At 40.9% G+C, this 25,026-nt stretch overlaps 1 protein-coding gene across 1 annotated transcript; it reads right to left on the reverse strand.

The window, feature by feature from the left end:
* Nucleotides 1-2,939: 2,939 nt before the first annotated feature.
* On the reverse strand, nt 2,940-23,561 carry LOC112466257 (homeobox protein Nkx-6.1). The gene is made up of 3 exons (XM_025034263.1): nt 21,800-23,561; nt 7,821-7,984; nt 2,940-4,570 (listed from the first exon to the last, which is right to left on the reverse strand). The coding sequence occupies exons 1-3, from the start codon at nt 23,028-23,030 to the stop codon at nt 4,328-4,330; spliced, it is 1,638 nt and encodes a 545-aa protein (XP_024890031.1). The 5' UTR covers nt 23,031-23,561; the 3' UTR covers nt 2,940-4,327.
* Between the last annotated feature and the right edge of the window lie 1,465 nt (nt 23,562-25,026).

Genomic DNA, 25,026 nt, shown 5'->3' on the forward strand with positions numbered 1-25,026 from the left:
GCACTAGAATCGCTAAATGTAATTCGGTTAAAAGGGTTTTAGCAATACAATGCATATAAACATGAGTGCCCCACCCCCGTCGTCGCCACGTCCTTCCGAATTGCCTCCCTTTCGCCTGCACGTTGTCTTCGAAATCCTCTCCCGCGACGACTCTCGACTTCCTTCTCGACGAGGACGAGCTTCCGTTACGAGATACGAGCGAAATCAGCTAACTGAGGTTTAACGTTCGCCAAATGAACGCCGGTGAGAGCCTCGCCGCGAGATCTGGCGATATGATTTTTTTTAAGATTAAATCCATTTCTCAGAAGCTGAAAGCATGAAAGAATTTCTTTCGAATATTTTAATAATAAAAAAGGACATGGTAGGTTTTAATCGTAGGTTGCGTATAAAAGAAATGTCACGTAATTCTTTCATTCTCTTGAAATTTGATCAAATTTTTTCGAACTTACTCGAACTCATTCAAATTATACATAAGTTATACATTTTCACTGCATACAAGTTTAGCAATGATAAAATTAACAATATTTTTAATCATTAATATTTTGAGCATTTATCTAGTTTTGACTTGAGATATCTCTCGATTAATCATAACTTCTGTATGCAAGATTATACAAGAGAATAATAGATCAATTTTGCGAGTTGAAGATTAATAATACCAGGCACACAAAAAATAAAAAGTGTCTTGGCCGAGACACCGCACTAGTGTATTCCCATGTATTTTGACCCGTTGAATCCGAATCCGAAGTCAGAATTGTCAGATTGGCTCTCAGTTCCGAGCAAACCTAAAAAAAAAAGTGTTCGTTTCGTGGAGTTTTGAACTTTTTTTGAGGTTTGCTCGGAACTGAGAGCCAATCTCACAATTCTGACTTCGGATTCGGATTCAGCGGGTCAAAATACATGGGAATACACTAGTGTAGTGTCTCGGCCAAGACACTTTTTATTTTTTGTGTGCCTGTGTAATTAATCTGCGGTATCGAGCATATAGCAAACTTAGGATAAAGCGAAAAAGCAAAAATACCATGACACATCGAGTTATCCCCGATTGAGATCGATCTATGTACACCCAAAATATTGGATGCACACGTGACTACGCGTAAATGCGTTTTTCACTAAATCTCCGCTCGCGCGAATAAATCTCCGCGTGCCGGAAGAAGGGAACGCGCGGAGAACGCGAAACGAGATTGGCCGTTATGGTAATTCTCTCAGCGTCACGTTAACGCGCCTTCGTGTGCTTTCTCGGGTCGGCGGCATATTTCTCGAAAAAAACTTTACGGCCATTTCCTTTTTCCGCCACACCGCGCCGTGGCGTAAACGGTGATGTGGCGCCATGCCAGAACGTTTTCGAGATCGTCCTGCCCGCCCGTCCGGGCGCAATCCTGGATTTTTCCTCGCAAATAATCACGCCCGACTCGGGAAGGCTCGCTCGAGCTGCTCCCGCCACGGATTTTCTCACGAGTGAAAGATAAAGACGAAAAATTGAAATAGTATATGACAAACGGGGGTGGGGAAAGAACTTGGCAATCGAATCAGTAATAGGAACGAGGAATCGACTGACGAATCTGCGCGACAGCGAAATTACGAGGAAAATATACGTATAAGCGAGAAAACTCGAACGCAGAAGAGCATTCATGGTACAATCTTGATAATGTTTGATGATCAAATTTAGCTCGAATGATTTCTTCAATTCGCGAATAAAAAATGCTGTAAAAATCACCTAAGAGATATCTAAATTGAAACTTTATTTATATCTATATACATATACATCTTCTTTTCAAGAAATTAATTTTATTGTTTGATATACTTATGGTAGATATATACAAAAGTATAACAAAAGTATAACAAGATGTATATATATATATATATATATATATATATATATATATTATTTGTACTTATATTTTTTTTCTCTTTCTTTTCATATCTCTTTTTCACTGAATCTCTCAATTTATCAATACATCTGATGTCTTCGATTTTTGCGCGACGGCTTTCGAGCTCGGAAAAAGGGAATGGCAGCGCGGGGGAATGCAGCAAGTAGTGACATCGATCCGCATTCGTCAAATACGACTTTACCTCCTTCTTGCGCCGTTTCGCCGAGTGATGACGTTTTCCGAATGAGCGGCTCTCCGCCGCCGGATCCCGCGGAATGTCGCGGAATTCGTAACTGGGGATTAGCATGTCATAAATACTGATGGCGCAGCGCGGCGCTACTCCTTCGGGTGCCTTTCGAAACACGCCATTCGGTTCTCCATCGAGTACCCACCAGTCAGGCCCGTTCGGGGGTGGTTATCCGCCGGGGGATGAAGCTTCTCATTTACAAGCCATATACCAATCAGCGGCCATCATGCAAATAACATGAGACCCGGCTCCCTCGCACACGCGGCTGAATACGAGCAGATCTGAGCATTTATTGTTCGAAATGCAAAGTAAAATCTGATATTGCGGTCGTGACGGATTTTTCGGTTGATTTAGCAATTTAGTTGATTTTTAATAAGAAAAAATTAATTTTGTACATCGAAATAAACTGTCTTCAAATAATTTTTGAGTAAATGTATGTCAAATCAAATAATGTATCAAATAACGTATGGCACTTTGAAGAATAGATATAAATATTTTTAGATAATTGTGATAGATTTATTCTAAAAATAAATAGTCTAAAAATAAATATAACTGATATAAGAAAATATTTAATCCTACGGAATTGCTATCGTCAAAAACTGGTTCTTTTAAAAATTGTCGAAAAACGAATAATTTTTAATCAAAATTACATAATTTTAGCATGAGTAATTAATATTTCCAGATCGAATGTGTGGCACTGGCCCACACATATAGTTGCCGAAATAAATAAATATCCACTTAAAGTTACAAAGCGTTAAAAATAAACGCCTGTTAGGAGAAAATGACATTCATGGAGAAAGAAGAACGCAGCGACTTTGCTCGATTTCATAATTTATTTAGGAACTTCTCGCGATATTATCATACCGTGTATTTGCATCGCATTCACTAACTTAGAACCTATGCGGATAATATTTACACTCACATCGTAAATACATGCTTCTCGCTCGCACGCGCACTCGTATGGGACAATGCTCGAGTAACGCCTGTACCTCTGGACAGGAACGATCCTATACCGTCCTGTTTTCTCTTTACACCGTTTATATTAACAACTTCGCGATTCCAGCGTCTGCCTGGCGTCTCTTCTATCTTACAAGCCGAGCGAACACAGAATAAATACTATCTAGTCATGTCTATATACACGATGAATTTAGATTAAATGGCATCCGTCTCGAGGCTTCATAAATCCCGAAGGTAGATCTTCGCTGTCACATATGCGCGTCGATCGTTAAATCGCACGATCACGGCGCGTAGATCTTCCAGTTGTTGCATGCTCGAAACGCGATTATTGTCCGCCTTTTCTCCGGCAGGCAATAAAAAGATAATTCGATTATAAAACCAATATCCCGCTGGTTTTGAGCAAGACGCTTCTCTAGAATCAGCAGTGACACTTGTGTATCTAATAACCGTGTGATTAACAAGCGAGGTATCGTTAATGATCGTGTTCGTGAATATCGTCTCGTTCGCACTTATTTACATCAGAACTTTTGATATAGTAAATTATAGAGGTGAGATATATACACACACGAGAGATCGACTGTTTTTTTGGTAGAAAACTGTGTTCAACAATAAGCAGAGACCGAAATTCATTGAGATCGATGCACGCGAAAATAATTTCCACGTTTGTTCGTGACAATAGATGGGCGCAAGCTGATGCACTCACCGACGAAAAATCAGTATTATGTCGCTTTCAATCTCTGATAGTAAGTCATAACAACTTTTACTGTTACGATCGACTATCAAAATTATGTCGCAATCGATAGTAAAGCGGGATACTTTTGCTTCTCACTATAAAAAGTATCTATACAGGAACAATCACGCAGTCAAATTAACAAGCAGAACTTAGTTTTATTAATCGAATCTTTAGATTCGCACTCGACTTTGAAATCGTTTCTCTGAACAACTCAATTTTCCAAGAAACAATCAGTTTAGTGATAATTTACATCTTTTTAACCGTTAGGGGACCAACAATTATTTTTCTTTTAACATTTTAAGAGAAATATTTCTTTTTCGTATATTCTGTGTTTGCCACCTAATTAAATTAATAATATTTAAATAAAATATAGTTAAATAAAATATATCTACATCCAAAATAATTATGTATAAAATAAAATGAGCGGCTGAAACGTCTGTGTACGTTCGCGAATACTGTTCTTTTTTCGCGCATTTTCGAAAAATGTTGGTCCCCCAACAGTTAAATGCTTCCGTTGCTCTTTTAGACCACGTAAGGCCGATACAAAGGCTCCTGGAGGTCCGTTCCAGTTCTCTGACTTTCCTGGAGCGTTCCTCTAGATTCCTCCGGTGTTCCAGGTGCATTCACGCTGACGTCACTTCCAGTGTCCCTATCGGCACTCCTCGCGCTTCCGGCTTCCTCGACCTTTCCGCTCGTACGAGCCTCCTGCTGCGCCTTCTTACTGCGTTTCCATTTCATTCGGCGATTTTGAAACCAGATCTTCACCTGCAATGAGAGTGCACCGTGTAATTATTCGCGGCGAGTCGACACCGTGTAAATTTGGTAAAATTTCACGACGCGAGGAGAGATTAGAGGAATTATATGCGTATAGCGATAAGCGATTTCGGGGAACTAACAACTATCGCGCGCGATATTTGATAAAAATATTTCGGCACTTATCTCGCATTTAATTTTAGATAATTACGAAATACTATTCGCGAAAAACAGAATTTGTCGCAATGTCGCAATAAATTTATATTACAAGTATGATATGATAAAATGTATATAAATGTATTATTTAAACGCGAAGCAATAAGAAAAAATAAAAGCTGTCAAATTTGTTTATTTTAATCGTGACTAATAAATTACACGTGGAAATATAAAAATATATTAATCGCAATGCAAGTTTTCAACAAGCATCGAGTTTTGTTACGTCACAAGTAATTTCTTTTTATCTTATATGAAATCAAAGTATCGGTTATTCTGTATAATAAATTTTGAAATTAAAAAACAAATAGTAGTCTTTTGAGTATTTCAGACCTTCTATGCTCCAGATATTAAACAATTAAAACTCATTCGTGGATACGTTCGCGAATTGAAAGATTTTTCTAATAATTTCAATTTCGTGTCGATAATAGGTGCAAAGGCGCTAATTATAAGAATTGACGAGTTGTCGGTGGCGATTGTCTTCGATCGGCGCCCGATTTAATTTGGCGAATGCGTGCTCTATAAGCGCGGGCAACGTCACGTGAGCCACCCCGCGAGACGCAGTAAATCAGGTAGACAGATACAGGGACTCGATTTTTCCTCCCCAATCGTAAGAAAACGATGTAAATCTTTCGGACAACATATCATGCGCCCGGGCCAATCCCCTCCAGACACACCAACCGTATTATATCTTTACCCTCCGTGTAGGAGCGCGGCTTTCTCATACGAATACGAATGGAAGAATCTGTGAACGTTTCGCCGAATTCTTGCTACTCGAAGAATCTTGCGTGTGACAAGATTATACATATAAAATCCTAATCGCGTCACAGTAAAGCACATCTCAGTGAAAACAATCTTTTTCATGATTGTTACATTTCACATATGTTCACATATAAATTCAAACAAAATATTTGTTTGTGATAAAACTTTAGGTTCGTGAATAAAAAAAAAGAAAATAGTTTAACATTATAATACAATTTGAAGATTAAAAGTGTGTTTGCGATGAAAATATTTATTTCTCTTGAAATATAGGGTTTTGCATTAAAACAGCGGGTGTGCCATTGCTTATCGATCAGCTGGATGATTCGATAGACGAAACGACGGGGACTTACGTAAATCATTCGCGTCGCGTTAACAAATAATTCGGAGCGCGAGGTAAACAAGCGCGGGGGGATTGAATTTGAAGGAAGGGGGAGAGGAAAGGCGGGCGAGAAGGTGCGAATTGTAGGTGCGAGCGAGTCAGTCGAAAAAATGGATCGAGAGATGGGGGGAGGGGGGGGGAGAAAAAGCGATTCGACGCTCGCGAAAATAAATATTTGTTATATCGCCGATAAACCGACGAGCGATAAAGAACGAGCGAGCGAGCGAGAAAGAGAACAAATAAATCGCGTTGTAAATTATCTCGCGAGCCGAAATTAATCGACATCTTGTACATGGGAAACCGAACGACGGTGAATCATGGGATTCCGAGAGCGTTCGATCTACGATACGATCTCAATTGCGATTGCGCTAATTGGCCGAAGATATTTTTCTCACTGATGAATCGATGATCATCGATGCGTATATATAGATCTTGCATGTTATTACGTCGACGATCACGATTTCGACAATTGAACCGTGAATTTCGGACTTCAAACTAATTAATTCGGCGAGCTTAATTAATTCAGCGAGCAGGAAATCGCGTTGCCATTGTCGCAATAACGTCGAATCAATTTGGTAAGAATCCAAAGGGAAACAATCGTGCGGAAAACATAAAAGAATGCATAACTCGTCGAAAAATATGCTTATATATCACAAGAAATGGTCGAACTGCTACATTTCGTGAATTTTCATGTTAAATGATTTGGCAATAACATTTACGTGCGATAACTTTTACGAATACGTGGCGTCTTCATACAAGTGTCCACGTCCCTAAAAAATTACTTGACTTGATAATGACAAAAATTGCAATGTAGAGAGATTTATTGGGAGCTGCACAGCTTTCGCCCTTTTCAAATAAACGCGTTCTTCGTCGGGCGTCGCGACGCGTTTCGTCGTGATGCTCGCGCTTGGACGGTAAATCGCCGGTAATCGCGTTTCTGCAAGCGCGGAACTCAGACGTGAAACGGGTAACAGCATCAGGCCCCGGGAAAGGAGGAGGACGAGGAAGGCCGAGGCGGAGGCGAGGAGCGAGGCGGAATCGGTAAAATATCGAAACAAATCAGCGACTGAGCCCGCCATAACTCAGACTTTCACGTCTGTTTGCCGAGCGATCCGTCAGGGCTCGTAAGCTTCGGAGTTATGTTTAAGTTGTTGAACTATGCGAGAGAGGATTCGCGCGTGCACACGTCGGGCGTCGGATGGAGGTATAGGGCGGGCCGGATTATTCGAAGGGATTTTCTCTCTTTTCGAGGGTCTTCTTTTTCCCCTCTCCCGAGTGCTCATCGCGCTCCCCCGTGACCTCGCGAATTTCCATTTTTGCGCTATTTACCGGTTGACGTCGCTCAACTTAACTTCTCACGGGGCCGACTCTCGACGCTATAACTTAACGCCAACTCGATTCTAACTTTGTCTCCCTCTTCCCTCCCCCTGGGAAATTATCGATTCGATTTCTTAACGATTTCCGCGAGCGATTCCGTATCAATCGGATATATAATTATGCAAAGATACCTCTCCCGAGAGAGGAAATAGATTTTATGTAAAATAACCCATGCAGTCTTTTTTTAACTTTACATAGCAGTTTTGATGAAAACTGTTACAATGCTAAACGACAACGAAATTATAACGGAATTCTCATCGGGTTTCGCTATTTGGTGCTCTTCGAGATTTCTATAGTATGGACGATGTCGATAAAAGCCATTTTATTGCATGTTTTATCGCGGATCTCGTATTACGGGTGATTCACGATTCGCATTTTCTTCTTTCTGCTCAGACGTGAGTAATAAAAATGGCTAATCGCGATACTTATCGTACGAGAGATGATTCACGTTCGTTTATTGAATTGGGCCGTTATTGAATTTGGGATATCGAGGAAGGTAATGCGCAATTCAACATCATTATCTCGATTTACCTGCGTTTCCGTGAGCATCAGCGACGTCGCGACCTCGAACCTCTTCGGTCTGCTGAGGTACTTGTTCTGTCGGAATTGCTTCTCCAATTCGAGGAGCTGCTGGGACGTAAAGGCGGTCCTAGGCCTCCTAGTTTTGCCCAGCAATGCATGCTGTGCCGCGCAACCTATTACAAAAAAATATTTTGTTCAAGAAATATTTTTGTATACTTTTTGTAACTTATAATGGTACTGTAATAATAGTGTTATTATATTAACTCGAACAACAATATTTGCTCATGAGCCATAAATTAAAAAACTCAATAATTAAGATACGCGAAATAAATAACGTCATATAAAACTGCGAACAAATATATTTCTGACGTCGTGTTGATTTTTGCATAACGAAAACTTTTAATTAAAAATATTGCTTTATTAAATTTGTTTGTATCCGATAAAAGTCGCAAATTAAATGCGATTTTAGTCCGGCAAAATTTGGAGGACAAAAATGATTCATTATTGCGATCCGGACGATCCAATAAAAATCATCGAATGCTAATGCAATTATCGTGAGTGTAAATCCCTATGGATTACGGGGGATGATTTGGGGTTAGACGATAGGGGTGGAAAGCCGCCCCTGCAATTAGCCCCGTGAATGACTCTTGGTCAGGGGAGAATTGCCGACTTATAACACCATAGGCGTAGGACGCCGTGGAGTCTGACGAAATGATCGACGTAATCATGATAGAATTGCTATTGATCAATGTGTGATGAATATGTTATGCCATACAATTGTATATGTATATTCACATTAATTATTTATCCAGAACTTCTAAATACGATTATTACGTATTAATAACTAAATGCGTGACTATTCTTTCTTTTAGTAATTTTTTTAGAAATAATATAAATTGCAATTAAGTTAATTCACTGCGATTACCTTTCTAATGCAAAATAAATTGATAAATAAAATTTGAGATATATCAAAATTTGAGAATTTATAAATCAGCTTTATAAATTTGAAAGAATCGTTGAATAAAATTGTTTGAAATGACACGTTTGGGGCGAAATCATTAAAATGCAATTCTTGTAAAAATTCAGTTTGCAGAATATTTTTTGGTCCAAGGTTTCGAACTTCAGCGTGTACGTGAGAGACGCCGTTATTTTTGTCACCGCGATGCCACGTGTTTTTGTTGTTGCCGAGCGCTATGTCCACCGGGTTTCCACGATTAGCAGGGAGGTGGGCCTTGCGTCACTGGCTTAAGCACCCTCGTAACTTAACTAGCAAGTGCGTGACCGGCTGTCAGTGTTTGTACACATGGCGGCATTTAGTCGAGCGCATTCGGATTACCGGTCGACGCGTGATTCACTAAGCTGCGAGCAGGTACGCACGTTCTCGCTCTTCCTCAAAGAGAGACCCGCGTATTTCGATGTGGGGCCGCGCGATTTCACGCCTGGTACACAAATAAGCGGCAGTTTTGATATTTCGATGTCGTATTATCGGTCTTTCACACAGCGGGGCGTAATGTATTTTCGCAAATTTAACGCAATTCAAGCATCAAGAAAAGAGTAATAATATGTAATATGTATCAGAGAAACATATAAAATTATATAAATAATATTAGATTAATAAATATAATACATTAGAATAATATATCTTTGTGTGTGTGTGTGCATGGGAAATTTAAAATTTCGTTTAGTTTAAATTCGAATAAGATGGTTCAAGTAATTTTACTAAATTCTTACTGTCCACATTTACCCAAATTTGACCTCTCATTTTGCATTTGTCGAGTATAGTAATTATAAAAGCGTTACGAATTTAAAAAAAAATACACGCGGGACTTTTTGACGATTGTTCACGGGAGCAAGCGCGTCACGCGCGAGGGACGAGAGACTACATTTGATAGCTGTTAGTATTTAGACTGTAGCACATTTATTGGGTTATTTATCGTTGGACAAAGTGGAGTTCGGCCCCCCTCTTCCCTGCTGGGCACATATGGCCTGACCGATGATTTCCCTCCCCGCTGATTCGTGACAATTATTATTTGCGCCATTGCGCTCCTCGCCCGTTCCGTCATGATTTATTTTTATGTCCTTTTTTTCAATTTCATCGTCCGGACACACCGTGCACTCGGTATCCATTAGATTCTCTTGACACGCTTGCATATCATACGGTATTATAAATTACCGAATTTTTTCACATTGGTTTATCTATCGCAACTTTGTTAATCTTCGAGATAAAGCAATTTTGTAGCTGCTCAACTTTATTGCGATTGACATGTGATTACATTAATTCTACAATCAATCATAAAATTTTAATCTGCAATCACTTTTGGTCAACGTGATCAAAAGGTCGAGAGGACTGAGATAAGGTTCGGGCATCTATAATTCCTCACAGTATTTTCCCGATTAATTTCAGACGATAATGATAATGTATCAGTAATAACAGTAATCGGCGTGAATTTCATTGTGGGATTCGTGAACGTGGATGTGAATTGATTGTGATTAAAATAAAAAAGTTATGACTAATTATCGTACGACGAAAATATAGAGCGCGCGATCCGCTTTTATATCTGCACTTTTATATAGAAATTTATATTCTACGTTTAATTATCTCGGCTCTTTTTGAAAACATTATAGAAACTTTTGAGGAAGAGCTAGAACCGTATTAATTATATTATAAAATTTTGAAAATAATAAGGCCGTTAATTTTATCGCGGAGATCGTAACATTTTAACCCGCTAAAGACGAAAACGCAACGTGATCGAGTTCTGACATTTAAGGGTCGCATCCATTCTCCTTTAAAAGTTTAAGAAGCGAGAAGAGCGGTCGGATAAATAGCCGTCATAAATTATCGAACCCTTCGTCGCCAAATTGGCCGGCTCGCGATAATTATTCATTGAGCCACCGGCGCGGCGCATTACTCGGCGTTATAAGCGCACCAAAGAAATTCGTCTGCCGCGATCGAGGGGGTTGGTTACTGACATACGGTACATACCCTTCTATCATCAGGGGTGTCGCGTTAACTATAGCGCTAACTAACTGCAAACAATCCCTTCGTAGCCTAATAAATAAACGCAATGCGATGTACCGTGCAATCACGAAGTCGATAAAGATAATCGAGGAGTAAAATGATATCGATAAATATATGATATAAAATAGAGGCCAACACATTTAATAAAATTTAGCAATAAAAATTGTAAAAAATATATATTATAAATTACCGAAGAATGTTCAACGAGTAATACATCTCTTTTTCATTATTTACCTCCAAAATTAAAATTGGACGATTGCCCCATTTTAAATAGCATTAATTTTTATAAATAATTGCCATAATTAATTTCTGCAATCCTTTTTGATACATTTGCGCTTGAATTGCCCTAATTTCATTGACACGCGGAGAATGCGCTGTGTCCCGCTAAATTGATCATTTGGCACATTGCACGTCGATCGGGAAATGCGCAAACTGTGACAGATGTCGGTAAACATGAGAAGGGAGACTTTATCGAGTGGACAATCACCATTCGCGCTCTTATATCGAATAGAGGGACGGGAGGGGGCTTTTATCATGATAATTTAATTTATTTGGGGTCCCATCGGCCGCTTCATGCCGGGCCACCCTTAAATGGTGCCGATCATCGCGGCGGTAAACACCACCTATTATCTGTACTTAAAGCGCCTGCTTTTCGTCGTACCATCTCGTCCCCCGGAAGTTTATCCCCCGAAAAATTACATTTTACCGGTCGCATGAATATCCTTGCGTAGCAATGAGGGATGGTGATGCGGTAGGTATCGTAGCGAACTTTGCTTTGCGTCGTTAAAAGATATAGATATTTAATGGAGACGAGCCAGTATTTTTCTATAATTTTATATAATCAATAAGAAATCAGCTTTCATATCAATTATATTTTTAAGCTAATTATAATAATTTATAATCAGCAAATAAAATACACGACTTTCTACGTTTATTATTTTACAGTCTTTTTGTAATGTATTGATTTTTGAGGCATAACACGATTTAAAATCCGGAATAAAATCATTGTTATATTTTGAACGATTATTATGAAATACTTACGAAATTAATTATCCGCATGTAACTCTTCGTTCCACTGAGCCGAGATCGGATCTCGTGCGACTTTTTTTTAGGGTCGGCGAATCGCACGGTATCTCGGACTAACGAGTAACTACCCTCGTTAACTCCCGGGCGAAAGGTACGCTTAATTAAAACTGATTACTCGATCCGAGCTCCCGCAGGAACTTCACCTTCGTTTTTAGTCCTTTTTGCGTCGGTCGCCGGAATGTTGGCGCGTTACCGAATGACCCGAATGCTTCGCGCCACGATGGAAAAGTATCGCAACATATTCCCCGTAGTAAAATAATTATTTTATATATTATATACATTTTATATAGAAATACTATTCTGCTATATACAATTATAATATGTACTTCCTTATTTTGAATATCTTATATCGCAATTAATAATTAAATTAAACTTTTTGCCAAATTTTCTGTTGCTAAAAGTATTACAAAAATATTTATTAACTATTAAAAATAAAAAATTCATTTTTTAAATAAACCTAGTCTCCGTATTTTTTCCACATTTCTTAGAAGATGAACGTATAAATAATTATTGTAGAGAGAATCTGATTGCATCTAGAGCTAGAGTAATTATAGCAAAAGAAAACAGTTCGCGCATGACAAAAATAATATATTACAGAAAAACCGATCCTTGTGCTAATTTGCGATAACAAAATTATGAGAAAAGTTGAGATCAATTTTTTCGCGTGTGCGTAGCATGAAATTCGATTTCGGGATTCATCATAATGATAGCAATTAAAAAAATGGGATAAAAATGTATAGGAACAAGATAGACTTGTTTGTGCTTTTTGTCATTGAATTAGAAATCTCATTTTAATTAAAGATATCCTTTCGTTGGATTTTTCATCGGAAATAGTGCACGGCTCGTCTTTTACTCGGAGGTGCATCGATCCTGTCCTCGCTCCGCTGTCACGAGTACATAGCTCCCGCGGACGCGGCTCTACTACGCCTACGTAGCAGCCGAAAATGGCCTCCCTCTAATGGGCAGCAATTACCCAATAGCGAATTGCAAATTGGAATTAGCGTCCTAAATCGGCGTGTATACCTCTAACTGTGCCGCCGTACCCTCCGTCGCTCGGTCCGGCTAGCACCGCGCGCGCTCGTCGTCTCGAGGGGGATGGAACAGGGGAAGACGGGGAGCGGATAGCGCGGGGGAGAAAGTGGTGGGAAGGCGAGCGAAGGGGTTGGTAACGTCGATTTGGTAACTTCGTCGGTGGTGCGTTCTCTCAGCTTTTGCTCCCGCGTCCGTGTTGTAGCCATGTCCGTATATGTATTTGCGCGCGTGTATGTGTATGCGTGCGTACGGAAGAGCGTAATGGTGTGTTTATCTCTGTGTATATGTGTGTGGGGGGTATCGTGCCGCGCGTGTGTGCGTCGCCGGCAAGCCCCGCCCGCGGTCCCCGGAGCCCCTTTGCCGTGTCCCGCCCCCCGAATTATCTGCCCCTCAGATCCGAGCTAAACGAATCTAGGCGAGTAACGTCGCTATCCGCCGTCTCGCCACCCCCTCGCCGTCCGACGGCCACCCCCGACATGCTGGGGATGATCGTAGATGGGAATGGAGCCGGACGAGCGCGTAAGCGAAAGGAAGAGAGAGAGAGAGAGAGAGTGAGTAGAGAGGAAAGAGAGGAGACGGTGATAAGAAAGAGTGAGAAAAAGGAAAGAGAGAAGGAAAAGTTGGGCAAGTTTTATCAGGCTATTTTCCTTACCCGAAATGGCTGAATTTAATCCCGAACTCGGGCTCGCGAACTCGCCACAAATCACGCCATAAACATCCGCGATGTTACTTCTTATTCTTGCCTCGTGCACCGGATGCTCGCCCGATTCGCCATCTTCTTCCGCGTCTCCACAGATACACGCAAGTTTGGTTCTAATTGAGACGTCGCGTTGCGCCGCGCGCCGCGTCGAGTGTTCGGTGAATACAGTTTTAACACTTAGCTAATTATGCAACAGTGATTTTTACAAGATAAATTTGTAATTTTTATTGTTAGAATCTCGATCTCGATTGCCACTTAATGTTGATTGATTAATTCAAAACCGATCGCTTTCTTCAGAACCTCTGATTGGGTCTTTAGCGTAATTAACTCCCGATTGCAATACTGTATAGCTCTCATTACTGCAGTACGTTACATGTTACATTAATGGATACTTTTTTTTTACCGTCGAAAAACATTTTATCATATGCTACGTCGAGAAGTAAAATTCGCGGTTTTTCTCGGTGATGGCAAAGGGTCAAAGGCGTTTTGTGGCCGAAAGGAGTTCGACCGTACGCGTCACGTATCCGGCAGCTATCCGATGCGCGTACGCACGTGCATATACACGTACACGAACGTGGCGCACGCATATTCGCGTACACGTAGCTACGCGAATAGTATTACCGACAAGACCGGTATATAGACACGGGATGGCGCGTTTGAGCGAGCGCGCGGGATGTTACACATCGGGTAACCAAGATCTGTTTGCTTGCGGACGGCCAAACTAGCTAGCAGCTAATTCAGAAACGCCATTACCACCTATACGCTTATAGGCGGATCTGATGCCGCCGCCGCCACCGGCTTCCGGTGTATATACCCGCGCGTATATACACTCCGTGCGTGCGTGCGGTGGTGAGCGAGCAAGCGAGCGCATCGGTTTACTCTCTCCCGCTTCTAACTATCCGCGCTCGGCCGTCCGTGCTCTCTCCTCTCTCTGCCGCGCGTCGAGCTTTAATTTCGAACTCCGTTCCGGAAACAACATCGACATCAGGTCGTAGTTGCGACCCCGAGGTCGAACGAGAAGTCAATCGCTAACGACGCTGATTCGCCCGACGCCGACTTGTCGCTTTTGGAGCGCTGTCGTATGTTAGCGAGGGTTGTTGAAACCGCTACCATATTACGATGAATCCGATTTCCGACGCTACACGCACAGAGGAATGAGCCCTCGATTTAATTTACCGCGAATCTCGTTCTTGCGAATAAACGCGCGTGAATATTGTTTTCCCGTTGAATATCGGTTTTTTTGCTACAAAGTTTCTTTCTAGATGCTGCAATAATTTTATATGCGTTGAAAAGATGTTTGTCAAAAAACTCAGAAAAATAATTTTTATTGACTTTATTAATCAACGAATATTTTTGTAATCAAAATGTAATTAATACACACAGTAGCAGTAGAAAAATTCTAAAATAATTAATAAAAATTGTACTTTTTTTTCTTCAAACTACTTTTAATTTCTGTGTTATAATTCATAGAATATAATTTTTTTTTGCGATTTATTTTACTGCAAATTTGTAATATCAATTTTGGAGAATGATTAGATAATACATATACTATACATCAATATATAAATCAATGCATAAATCTTGGATAGTACGTGCTTTATGTCCTTCTTTCCCTTTATTTCTTATCGAACTTTCTTATCGCGTAATTTTAAATGAATACTCGATTAAATCTCCCTGGAAGTAGATAACGTGGCGATAACCCGCGTGCAATCAGCCGCGTAAACCTAGCTATCTGGAACACCATAAGCGCTGCGGTCGAATTAATAGGAATGCTGTAAATTCCGAACAAATAAGATTAATCCCCCGCAATCGCCATATGTTAGAGTATAGAATATAAATGGTGGCAGGACGACCCAGTAAGAGCTGATAGAAGCTCCTTCCGTTATCCACACAATTTAACTAGCTTGCTTTAGCATTCTTTTTTAATGTCACACGGTTAATTACATCGTACGTTACGTTTTTATTACATTATTTTTATTACATCATAATATAACATATGGCGCACTATCTTATTAGTGTAATATTTTCGTAATTATTGCAGTACTATTGTGTGATATTGTACAGCCATAGTTTTGTAAAAGGCAAAATATACAAAGCGCGGCTGGGCCAGCGGCTTCCGTTCGCGGGTCTCCGACGGAAACGCGAAATTGGCCGTTTAAACGGACTATAAGTCCGCGGAGTTGCCATGGGAACGGTATGGTGACGGCGGTGGCAGAGCATGCCGGGACGTGGGAGGCTGCGAAGGGGATGAATAGACGGATGAATGACGCACAATTAACTAATTAAATCATCCGCCAACCCCTCGCGCGCGCGCTCTCTGTCTCCCGAGTATCATCCCCCTTTTGTTGGTAGAGTTTCCGCCGCCATCTCCTCGCCATTGTTTCTCCCCGTTCGTATGGACGGCCGGGATCGGTTCGAAAAAAAAGAGAGAGAGACAAGAGAGAAAGGAGGAAAAAAAAAACGAGATTCCGGCCGTATCGTCACGCCGGCCGCTATACCCTCACGGTTCGTCAAGTCGATTTAAGCCAAATTGTCGATCGAACTGTCCGTAAAGAAACGAATCCTCCTTAATTGCGGTTCCTCGAGGGAAGGAACTTCTGTTTTCCTCGACCGAACAATGTCGATTTGGTGAAAATTTGGTTCACTCAATAAAATATACCGCGAGAGACGAATATTCAATTGACTGATAACGGAACGGTTGAATAGAACGCTGGTCCGGATTTATTTCGAAAAAAACGTGGTTCATGAAATATTATCCCCCATCCCCCATCTCCCGTGAGACTTTATTTGAAGGAAAACATTAATATCGCAAGATGAACTTGAACATATTTTTTCATGTATCAATAAGGGAAAGAATGAGAAATTTTATTTTATGAATAAGTATACGCGAAAACTAACCGTTGTTTTATACTTACTGCTATATTGTTTTATGTTATTAATACGATGTTCATAGAAGTTGAATTTCCTTGGAATTTATTTCATTGTCTTTTGGTGACTATTTAATTCTCTGCAAATACAACTGATTGCATGTAAAAATAGAAACATACGCCACGATTAGCAAATGCCATAAAAATGGCCAAAATTACAGTATTAATTTTCAATATATTTAATTTCACTTTGCAATATCCTGCCGTGGCGCTAAAAGGAAATGGCAATGCTGCTTTTTCTTCGACGCCCTTCGGTAAATAAAACCACCCTTAATTTCGTTTGTGCCTTCTACTAAGAACTCTCCCATTAACTTGAAAAAATATCTTCACAGACCATCGGCCATTAGAGAGGTAACTCGATTTACATTTACATGGGAGAAAGATTTCTCGATAAATGAAAAAATGTGCATATATGGCAAATACTGTAGTATTTTTTCACACAAAAATGATAGAATTTAATTAAAAACTATTTGGCGTGCTTGTTTACATGTATTTAATCTTCGTATTAAATTCAGTAATTCGCAGTATTCGTATGCCTTTAAAATAATGTAACCAGCAGTATTGCGAGATAAGAAGCGCTCAGACGCATGAAATAATACGTCAGCGTGGAAATTTTGCATTTCCATAATCGGCAAATTAAACATTCGCCGTCATTAAATCATTGGCATTAAAATATGTAAAACAACGGTGAAAATAAAAATTACGTGTTAGCAGTTTTATCGTACGCGAGATTTATCGCGCCCTCCACGATTATTTATATATTTGCCGTTGATATCGGTACCTGCAATTAATATCGTTAAAACGCTTAAGGATTTTCTCAGCGCGCGCGTTTCGCGTAAAAAGGCCATAAATTCGTGATGAATAATTTATTCCTTCCTGGCGGGGGGGACAGTAATTATTACAATTGTTACTTCAACTCGCGCGAGCGATTAATCATCGTTGGCGTGCCTATATGACGCGCACCATCGGAAAATCGATGACGTTTCGCACGCTAATCCAAAAGCCAATTATCGACTACTGTCGATCATTGCTGATTGACGCATGCACATGTGCCAACTGGAAAAAAAAACATCCGAACTGTCACATAGATACGCCAGTGCGAACGAGTTAGTGAAAAATGTGAATACGCCTTTGCGAACGACGTGTAGTTTACATAATATTAATTTATTTCATTAACGCAGACTTTCCTGATGCAATTTTATTAAATACATATGGGAACGAAACTTAGACTTAATTCTGTTTTATGTCATTACTTCTTAGGAAAGAGTAAAATATTTATATTTTCGCATTCTTAGGTAACTTATTGCAAGTCGTAGAATAATAATGATGAGGATGTTTGCTAAATATATTGAATTTTTATGGATTGCAAGTAATTTTTATGTAACATTAAACACATCTATTTGAAGAAAGAATTTATTTTTTAATATAATTATCTCTTATAAATTCTAGAATGCATATAAAATGAGTTTCTGAGATCTTAATTTTTTCTCAATATTTCTCATGCTTTCTATCAAATCGTTTTCTTCGTCGAGATGATATTCGAAACTTTAAACTAGTTTTCAGCATCCGATCAAAGTTTCTTAAAATGACTTTTCGGTTATTTTAGTTCAACCTTTTATTTACCAACTTATATCATTACGAGAGACAACGTATTCCGAAATTAAATAATTTGTCTCTAAGATGTTTGCGCCTAGTATATAATTCCAGTAATACGATCGTTATAATAACGACGATGTTTCTCCGTTTCAATGGCCATTCTATTCGGCGGCGGCAATCGATGGCCGCGGAACCGCGCTAATTAGAGCGGTCGCGGTGCGGGCCATCCATTCGTAACGCGATATGGATAACTATCTAGTAGCGGCGGACGGTGACGTGAGGTTTGGGGGTGCGGTGGGCGGCGGTGCCGTTCGGGCACCGGGGTACATCGTGCAATACGCGGGCCCCGACACGTGCACACACCCCGCTTATAACGCGCTAGTTAAATTTCGATACGCCGTTACGCGCGGCACGGGATAGATGAAACATGGTGTTGTCGTTGCGTCGCCGCGCGCGGGCATAACGCGCGACAAATATTCCGCAAATAAAAGCTCGCATCATCCCCCTCGCCGTCCGCGCTCTCATTCCCTCCCCCGTCACCCTTCCTTCCCCCCGTGTTATTTACAAAACGTCGCGCGGGGGTGGTCCGCGCGGCCGCCGGCAATTTTTAACAAGTCGAGCCGTGTACCGACGATGGCCTCCAACGAGCATGCCACGCGGGGGGGAGGGGGGTGGCAGCGGCAGGGGCACATTCGATGTATTCGACGCGCGTTTTATTTCGTGCCACGCGCGCGCGCACGCATTTGTGTTCTTTCTCTCTGTCTCTCTCTCCCTCATTCTTTTTTTACGTTTTCCCTTTTTTGCGCTTGTTTTACGCTACCGCTCGATTTTTTTCGCCTTTTTTGGTCGACGCTGGATTGCTCGGCAACTACCAATCAGGATCATCTGACAGGAAATACCCCGCGCACCCGTCACCGTTCGCCACTTGTGTCCGCGGCGTCCCCGGGTCCCCGCCGCCACTCCGCCTCTCATTTCTGCTTCCCTTCCTCCGTCCCGGGGTATCCGCCGCCGCCGCCATCGCCATACGTTCACTGACCAATTTGTTCGATAAAAGCCCTCGACTGATTGGCCTGACAACGCGGCCACGGCTCTTTTTTCCGAGCGCGAAATTTACCGTGGTAACCAGACTCCTTGTTGCACACCCCTTCCTCCCTCGAGCCCTTGCCTTTTACCTTCCAAATTTCTTCGTCGCCACTTGGTATCATCCCTCTCTCCTACTTTCTCTCTTTTCCTTCTTCGAATTTCTAAGACGGTTTCTGTGATTCGTGGAAAGGTTTGCGAATTAGTTGGCAGCGATGCAGTTCGTCGGTCTCGTGAATAAAAGTTTTGTAGGGAAACGGCGACTGAACGAATGCACTTCTTCATTTTTCAGAACCAATTGCGAAAGTTTAATTAAAAACTGGCGAAATTTATTAGATGAAATGCTATTCAAGAGAATCAATACAAAAATTTCAGTTGAAAATATTAGCTGACTCCCTGAAAGATAAAGGAAATTTATTTCCTATAATAAAATTATCTTTCTGATAGAAAAGGAACATAATTGTTGCACATAATCTTCTATCCAAAATAAAGAAAATAAAAAATTTTGAACGATTGATATCTTATATTTTGTAATATTTGTACGTTATTTTACGTTAAGTTTTTCGAAGATAATTTCAAAAATCTATGTTTGAAGAGAACCGCGAGCATGCGAGCGTCACATCGCCGTTATCGAGATCGTAAAATTTGTGTGGTCGGCCAATATGGTCTAGTGGAGCGGTACATTAGACGCGTAAACATGTACTATCTGCTCATCGCAGCGGCAATCTGTCTTTCGACGTTGCCTCTCACTTTCGAGTTAATAGCTGGTAATAGCTGTCGAGAGCTAACATAACACAACCTCCCACGCATGAGTTACCGTCAATCGACGATATCGCCTGACGATCCACTCACCCACGCGAGGAATTTCGATTTTGCGCAATACGCGTCTGCCGCGGATTCCCCGACGAGGAAGCTTATTGTTAGTTACTTCCTCTTTCTGTCATGAAAATTGACCGCAAGTCATTTATCATGCATGCTCGACATTTCGTTGATTGTCAAGTGATAAATTAAATTCTCATTAAAATAAATCCTTATCGTAATACACGGAAAAATATAAAGATTCCTTTTACCTGTTCGCGAAGTATAATCGCAGACGTTATCTAATGTAATAAGGAAATAGATAATTAAGAATTGCTGTAAATTCTTACTAGAAAATTCATGATTTCAAATTTGATTTTAAACATTATTTTAAATCGAATTCGCTTACGTCTATTCTTGTGCTATCTCGCGCGCTATTTGTTGCAGATCCGCAGTCGGCGATAAAGTCGCAATCAACGTGTTTTTTTTCTGGGATCGGCACCGCTAGCATCACTGTCGGCTTAGGAAAGAGCGATTTACGAGGATTGTTATCGACTTTAACGACCGTTATCGGCTATACTCGCAAATTATTATCGAATCATTAATTTATCAAGCATTGAAACAAGATTAATGGTTTTAACGTGAAGGTCGAGTCGTCTTTTGCAATAGCTTTTTGCAGTATTTGCGATTTCATTCTGGATCGCGCGGATTTTTATCATAATCCGGAAATCAGAATTCGGGATTTTTACTTTTAAAAATTAATTGCACACCGTTTTCGCGTTTACCTTGTAAATAATTAATATACATATAACGCTTGAAGCCATCATATCGCACAAACAAAGAAACGAGGTATTGTATTTTTTGTTTTAATTTTGAAATGTAAAAAGCTTACAAAAATTCTTTATATAAAATGCTTAAAAATCTTTAAAATTATTTTGTTAACATTAAAAAAAAAAAAATAAAAGAATTTAAAATTTTTTGCCACGTTGCGCGCACAATAATTAGATCATTATTTAAAATACATGATTTATCATTATTGATATATATCGTTAAATTACACTTTCTTTTTACACTATTCCACTTAAAAGCTCATACGAATGATATCTTATCATAAAATAGGGGATTTCAATTTGCGTCGCTTTTTATAGCAATGATAATTATTGTGATTTTCATCAGATATCGCGCGATTAATTGCTTGTATCGTTCTTCGGCGCGGCAATCATTATGATATATTCAATTAATTACAAGCATCAGCAGTGATTGATAATCTCAATTTGATGAACATGATTTATGGTTTTGTTATTATAGACAGTGATGTAATTCAGAATATTTTTGTCACATTAGGTTTATAATTCACGTGCAGCTGTACATTATTACACATATGCATCTTCCAAAATCTCTTATTATTTATTAATAAAAATTATTAAATTATTTAAAAATCTCAAACAACTAAAATACGTAAATTAATTTTTATTATAATCAATATCGTCAAAAATGTTATCAATATCATCTTCAATATTATCTTTATTAGACATGGATTTAGATATGCATTTTTTTACAAATAAAATTTATGAAACGGTATATATCTCAAGGTTTCTTCAACATAATACTTTTTTTATTTTTGCAAAATACATTTCTCTTTCCTGATGTATTTCCATATTATCAAAAGCTACAACGATTCGTTTATGCGCAAACATAAAACTATCCGAAACAGCCATTGTAATTAATTAGATTAATTGCATCTACTCACCGGCCAGATCCGCGGGAAGTCTCGGGTATAACATGCCGGTCCGGGCGAACCACTCGAGCTGGAGTGGATGGATGTGATGCTGCTGAGGATGAGGCCCTCCAGATTGGGGATGGCCGACCGGCTGACCCTCCTTGTGTATCGAGTGGAAGGCGCTGCCGCCGGCCGGATGATAGTACAATCCTCCGGGATGGATGAGTGGTCCCGCGGGATGCAGTAGGAGGCCCTGATTCTGCCTGACCACCGCCGCGCCCACGCCGTAGGGCCCGGATGCGAGGCTCTGATGGCTCAGCACCCCGTTACTGGACGGATCCTCCGAGCCGGGAGATATCGGAGGGCTGGAAGCGGGACTGCGACTCGCGTTACTCCCGGGACTGGCGCTTCCGGTTCGCGTCGGGTCCACGTCGACCGACGTGTCGTCCTCGACGTTCTCGAGCCGGTCGTTCCGATAGTTGCTGGTCCCCGTTTCGGGCCTGAACTGGCCCCTTTGGACCGACACGCCGGAATCGCTGGAATGGAGGCCGAGAACGGTCTCGCGATTGGAGGAGTGTCTATCTCGTGCTTCCAGACTGGGCGAATCGGATTCGTGATGCTGAACGAAAGGATTTAGAGAATTTCTCAAGGCGGTTCTTTGATCTCCGGAACATCTTATGGCGGTGGGGGATTCCCGTTCCTGAATGCCACCGAGATTCAGGCCATCAGATTGGACACCGTGATTTCTGGAGAACGATTTCTGTCGATCGGCCGACGATTGTTCTATTTCATTCTGCTTCGTAGCGCGACCCAGAAGCGCATCGATGCAGAAAGACGTTTTGCCAATGGAGCTATTGTGCTGATTGGACGAGCTGAGGATGTAATTTTGCGGCGAAGACGTCCTTCCGGGAGAGCTTTCCGACTCGCGGCAACGACTCGTCGCTATTCCGTCGCTAAAACATTTTCTGGACGAGTTTTCCGAATCCTGGAAGAAAACAGGCCCCGAGTGGTCTTTCGGGAAACGTTTACTTCCGGCATCCTCGTGATATCTGATTACTCTATCTTCCACGTCCGGCGATCTAGCACCCACGAAACGCACTTCCTCGAGCGATCTCACTCGGCTGTCCAGCGGCGATCTGGCATCCTCCGATCTGGGCGAAGATCCGGGATCCTGAAGTCTCTGTTGAAGGCTGTAGAGATGTCGCGGATGCTGATGCAAGTCTTCTGAGACCATCTGCGCGTTGTAATGCATAGCTGCCATATCCTGCGACCACTGTAGATTTTTAACACATACTTTCTGGTGAGATTATGTCCTTGCAATGTCAACACTATTGGATTCCAACCGAATCTAGGTGTCACTTGAGCAATATAACGATCCCTGCCTCTGACACTGACTCAAACGAATTGTATATAACAATGTCTAAAAGATCAATGACGTCTTGATCTGATTGATACCAAGATGATCTTCAAAATCAACACTTGACGCAGACTAATTCTAGTTACAATGAAGTTTTCATCCGATTGATGATTGTAATTCCTTAAACCGATCGATTATAGGTGATCTAGCGATGGTGGTGTACCTGCGTAAATCTCTCAGCGACGTTTCGCACAGTTTCGAACGTCATTACGTGGACGTGTCATCGGAACAATTGTTAATTGATCCATAGCTCGGTCAGCCGCACTTGGTGGATCGATATAATCGTTCCTCGCAACCGATCGATTCCGCGATTATACGAGTCACGGTCTTCACACGAAGCCGACGACCACGAGCAATGCGGCTCGGCGTCGCGTCGCAAAGTGACGTCGCGAATGACCGCGTGTCCGACGAAAAAGCTTCTCCCACTAGAATAGAATCGCTGCAACTGCCAGTGCTTTTGACTACGCCCACCGCGGGTCGGGCGTGTCCGAGCTACACACCCACAGATCCTTCGGCGGGGGTGAGATACAGCGAGGTACTTCCGCCGAGTGCAACGGGGATAGCGATGCCACCCTCGATGCTTCCCCCTCGACCAATCAGAGCTTGCGTGAAGGATCGGCGCGAGAGTGGTACAGAGAGAGACGCACGAAGCTTCTCCACGTGACCGTGGAGGTCTGAAGGAGAGGCAAATAGGCGTGAAAATGTGGCGAGGGTGCGAGCGGATGGACGATTCCGCGGTGTCTTCTTAGGGATTCTTGGTGTCCGCGCGCGGCGGGTATCAAGACGGTATTGTAATCGATATTATCGCGTCATTAATTTAACTCAAGTCCGATAGCCACCCATCGTGGCTGATTCGTGAGACTGTTCAGTTTAAACAAAATGGTGAAATCGCCCGAGTTAGACATTTTATTTCCCCTTCCGTAATTTTCTTTTATTAACATAAACCGCGAGACACGAAAGTTCGTGAGAATTATTTTCTAGTTTACTGTCACTGAATTTGTCTTAACGTCTTTCGCAATATTATAAGAAAAATAGAATGAGATAGGAACTGAGGTTCTGGATTACGAGAGAACAAATTATCCGTGAACCTCATATTGGAAACTGATATATTTCTTTTATTCAATCAAACTTCTTTCTCGATTGAAATGTCTTCTAAAAGCTTAACTTTTGGAATTATTTGAGTAACTTCTTCCAAGATCGAGGTGACCCTCTTTCTTATATATCGCAAGTTTTCTTCTTTTATAAACCATAGTATCGGATTATCGCGGTTTTCCTTCTGTCGCGTCTTCATCCTTTAATTTTCGATGATGACTAATTTTTTATATCGATTAATTTTATATATATTTATAAAATAAATATTTATCTCGTAAAGAATAAATATCCCCGAATATAAGATTTTTAAAGATTACACAGATATGCATTTATAATCAAAATATTTCTTATCGTGGCGATGGTCGCGAGTCATTGGGATTAATTATAGCGCACATCTGATTATCTGAAAAATGTGTAATCAGAGATATGCGTATTAGTGGACATCCGTTCAGATAACATCGTGCAATGAAGTATTATATCAATAATACGTGTCGCGTTATCGGGTACCTAATAGTCACCTAATAGGTATCACACCCCGTTTGCGCGTAATCGTTCCCCTTATCGACTGTTTCCCGTATCAGTTGAACGAATATTTGCTTATCAGTGGGGTGACAACGCATCTAACGCTCAGAAATATTTCTTCCAAGTTCAAACTGTTTCGTAATTATGTAATGCGATCGTGATTTAACGATCAGAGCAAAATAATCAATGTATTTTAAGATAAAATATTTAAAATACATTGATTATA

The sequence above is a fragment of the Temnothorax curvispinosus genome, unplaced genomic scaffold (assembly GCF_003070985.1).
Source record: "Temnothorax curvispinosus isolate PA1 unplaced genomic scaffold, ASM307098v1 QBEX01016011.1, whole genome shotgun sequence".
Classification (NCBI taxonomy): Eukaryota; Metazoa; Arthropoda; class Insecta; order Hymenoptera; family Formicidae; genus Temnothorax; species Temnothorax curvispinosus.